Source organism: Notothenia coriiceps, unplaced genomic scaffold, assembly GCF_000735185.1.
Source record: "Notothenia coriiceps isolate Sejong01 unplaced genomic scaffold, NC01 NC01_scaffold00002274, whole genome shotgun sequence".
NCBI classification, from domain to species: domain Eukaryota; kingdom Metazoa; phylum Chordata; class Actinopteri; order Perciformes; family Nototheniidae; genus Notothenia; species Notothenia coriiceps.
The window spans coordinates 1-2922 of record NW_011334975.1 but is presented as its reverse complement, the minus strand read 5'-3'; the positions used below and the strand labels follow the sequence as shown (position 1 = coordinate 2922).

The window sequence follows — 2922 nt, the reverse complement described above, 5'->3', positions numbered from 1 at the left end:
TAATAATAATAATAATAATCATAATCCGTGCATTTTATCCATTAATTTCCCCAACATTGTGGTAAAAAAAAACACGTTTAATCCATGTTGGTGTACTACAACTACAAAAAGCATCGGTTTGTTTTTTCATCAGGAAATGCAGACCGGTTCAAACAATCATCCTCACGATCATTTAATGTATCATATGTTCGCCGAATTGACATGAAAGCACTAATAAATGTAGTTTCATCCACTTGAGTTTACAACTACAAAAATAATCGATTTGTTTTTATATCACATCCGACGGGAGGAAATTCAGCAGCTCTCACTACCGATTTTTAATCCTAATTTAATCATCATCTTCACCACGATCATTTATGTTTATGTTCCCCGAATTGACATGAAAGCACTGACAAATATGAATATACTGTAGTCAACTTCATTAAAACGTTATTAATGTGCCTAAACTCAGTAATTCACCATTTCTACGCAGGACAACACACTTTGTCCGTGTTTGGCTCTCTCGCCGCACAGTGAAGCGTTCCCGCATTGACGTCACTTCCGGCTTCCCCCAAAACTTCAAAATGAGTCGAAGGAATTTCCCCGCGATGTTCGAAATTATTGATATGTATCTGAACGGTATCGCACCTTCTTTTTTAAACTGACGGTTCGAGATTACTAGTAGCCCAATATTTCATTGCACAACAGTTGTTGGGAGGCTGTCACAGGCTCTTTAAGCGTGTATAAGCTAGTAAGCCTACTATTTGAATTGTTTTAGATAGGCACAACATGTTTCATATGCAGACCTTATTTTCCTGTTCCTTGTTAAAATAAACCATTTTCAGTGGTCATTTTTTTTTGGTCATGGAAAATTAGGTAAAGGTCATTGAGAAATCATGGAAAAGTCATTGAAAATCATTGGTGAAAAAGTGTATGAACCCTGGAATGCACAGATGGACAGTAACCTGTTGGAGCTGCTCTGATGTCACTGCTCCTTACCGCCTGTCTCTTCTGTTTGTTCAGACACGATCACTTCATCTCGTCCAGCCTGTCGTCCTCCCCCTCCCTGTTTGATGGCGCCGTCATCAGCACCGTCACCACGGCCACAAAGAAACATTTCAGCACGTTGCTAAATCTCCTGGGAGGTCTGCTAGCCAAGGAGCACCTCCCCCCCGAGGCCAGGTTCTTCATCACACCAACTTACACCACGACTAAAACTCAACGATGAACTGTCAGGACATTAACAGTTAAATAAAAACGACTACTTAGATAGTGATACCCATGCACAACCTCAGAATGTGCCACATGGAAAGCCATCCCATTAGTAGTCCACAGTGAGTGGTGAGCAAACGGGCACTAAGTGTTGTTCCACTTGGAGTCACTGCTGGGCTTCCCACCATAATGTGAGCACATACAGCAGGGTGCAGGGTGGCACCATTCAGGACCAATCAAATAACCATACTCGGGGAAAGCTTCGAGTTTTGTATATATAACCTTAATAAATAAGTAATCATTTCATTAAACAAACCTAATAATTAAATACAAATCATTGCTATTGCTTTCTATGGATCTATTCTTATTTTTTAAACAAATTTGGAAGGGGTTTTCTCCAACTTCTTTCTTTATTTGAACCTCTCAAGAACAAACGTACAAGATTGCCATATTTACGTACAATTTTGTCCGGCTGCACCAATAATGAAATAATCATTTCTAGAATGCCCAGCGTATACATAAAAGTCATTTTACAAACCAAGAACAGAAACAATTGACAAAATCAAAACAATAACAACAGCAGACACAAAAAAGAGATTTAAAAAAAAAAGAAAGAAAAACCCCGGCATAGTCATAAACGATGGATCCATTTCATGTTTGTATGTATTAAAAGAACAGAAACAGGTTTATTGCCAAGCAGCTTAACACAAACGAAGGATTTACCTTGGTGTACATGGTGCAAAGACACAGTTCAAGGAAATAAAAAGTCAAACAACCAAACAAGAAACAATACAAAACAATTAGAAAACTATTATACGTTAAGATATAGAACATTATTTACATGAAATCTGGATATATCGAAAAATGACATACAATATCAGTGCAAAGTACTCAGAATAATGAAATATGTGCAGTATCTAAAGAGTTTTGAGATGTATTCATTTGAGATAGCTGCTAAGTGCATCCACAGCTCTAACGGCTCTGTCGCTCTGTCAGGAGGCTGCTGCTGACCTGGGCTCAGGAGATCTCTGTGCTGATGAAGACGTCTGACAACTACAGCCCCCTCTTCTCCCTGCCCTCCTTCAACAAGTTCTGCAGAGGCCTGCTGGCTAACGGTGAGCCCCCTACGTCCAGCAAATCTATATTTTCATCTTGCCTTTCCCACAGGTCAAGCGGCTGATGTTGTTCCTCCTCCTTTTCTGTGGACAGGTCTCAATGAAGACCAGAGTATCTGCCTCCAGACCTGCCACAGTCTGCAGGTCCTCTCCTCCTCTCTGTCCACGGAGCTGCTGCAGAGGTCAACATCAAACTAAACTCCAGCGCAAACTGCTCTCAGGAAGGCATTTACATTTGGTAATGATTCCCTCTGCTCTGTTCTCCTATCAGGTGTGTGGATGTGTGCAGAGTGCAGTTGGTGCACTCTGCAGTGAGGGTGAGGCAGGCCTACGGCAAGCTGCTCAGGACAATCCCCCTCCATGTGGCTTTAAGGTAAGATTCAGCTCTCCACATGCCAACTCTGTTTGACTAAATGATATAACTGGAAACACCATGACTGTGTACCAGCTGGTCTATTGAATTAAATGCTTTTTGTTTTGTTCAACTAACTCAGGGGTCGGCAACCCGCGGCCCTTTAAGCCCTCTGCTCTGGCTCCCTTGAGCTTAGACAAAAATAAGAAGAAAATAAAAGTATTTGTAGGACTATTTAAATGTTGTTGCATGGTTGAAAATGTT

At 40.9% G+C, this 2922-nt stretch overlaps 1 protein-coding gene across 1 annotated transcript; it reads left to right on the top strand.

The window, feature by feature from the left end:
• Window positions 1–961: 961 nt before the first annotated feature.
• Window positions 962–2679, top strand: LOC104966910 (uncharacterized; the record flags this gene model as incomplete). Its single annotated transcript, XM_010796258.1, has 4 exons — window positions 962–1161; window positions 2188–2306; window positions 2401–2488; window positions 2578–2679. Coding segments are annotated over exons 1-4 (509 nt in total), but the record flags the coding sequence as incomplete, so codon positions are not given.
• Between the last annotated feature and the right edge of the window lie 243 nt (window positions 2680–2922).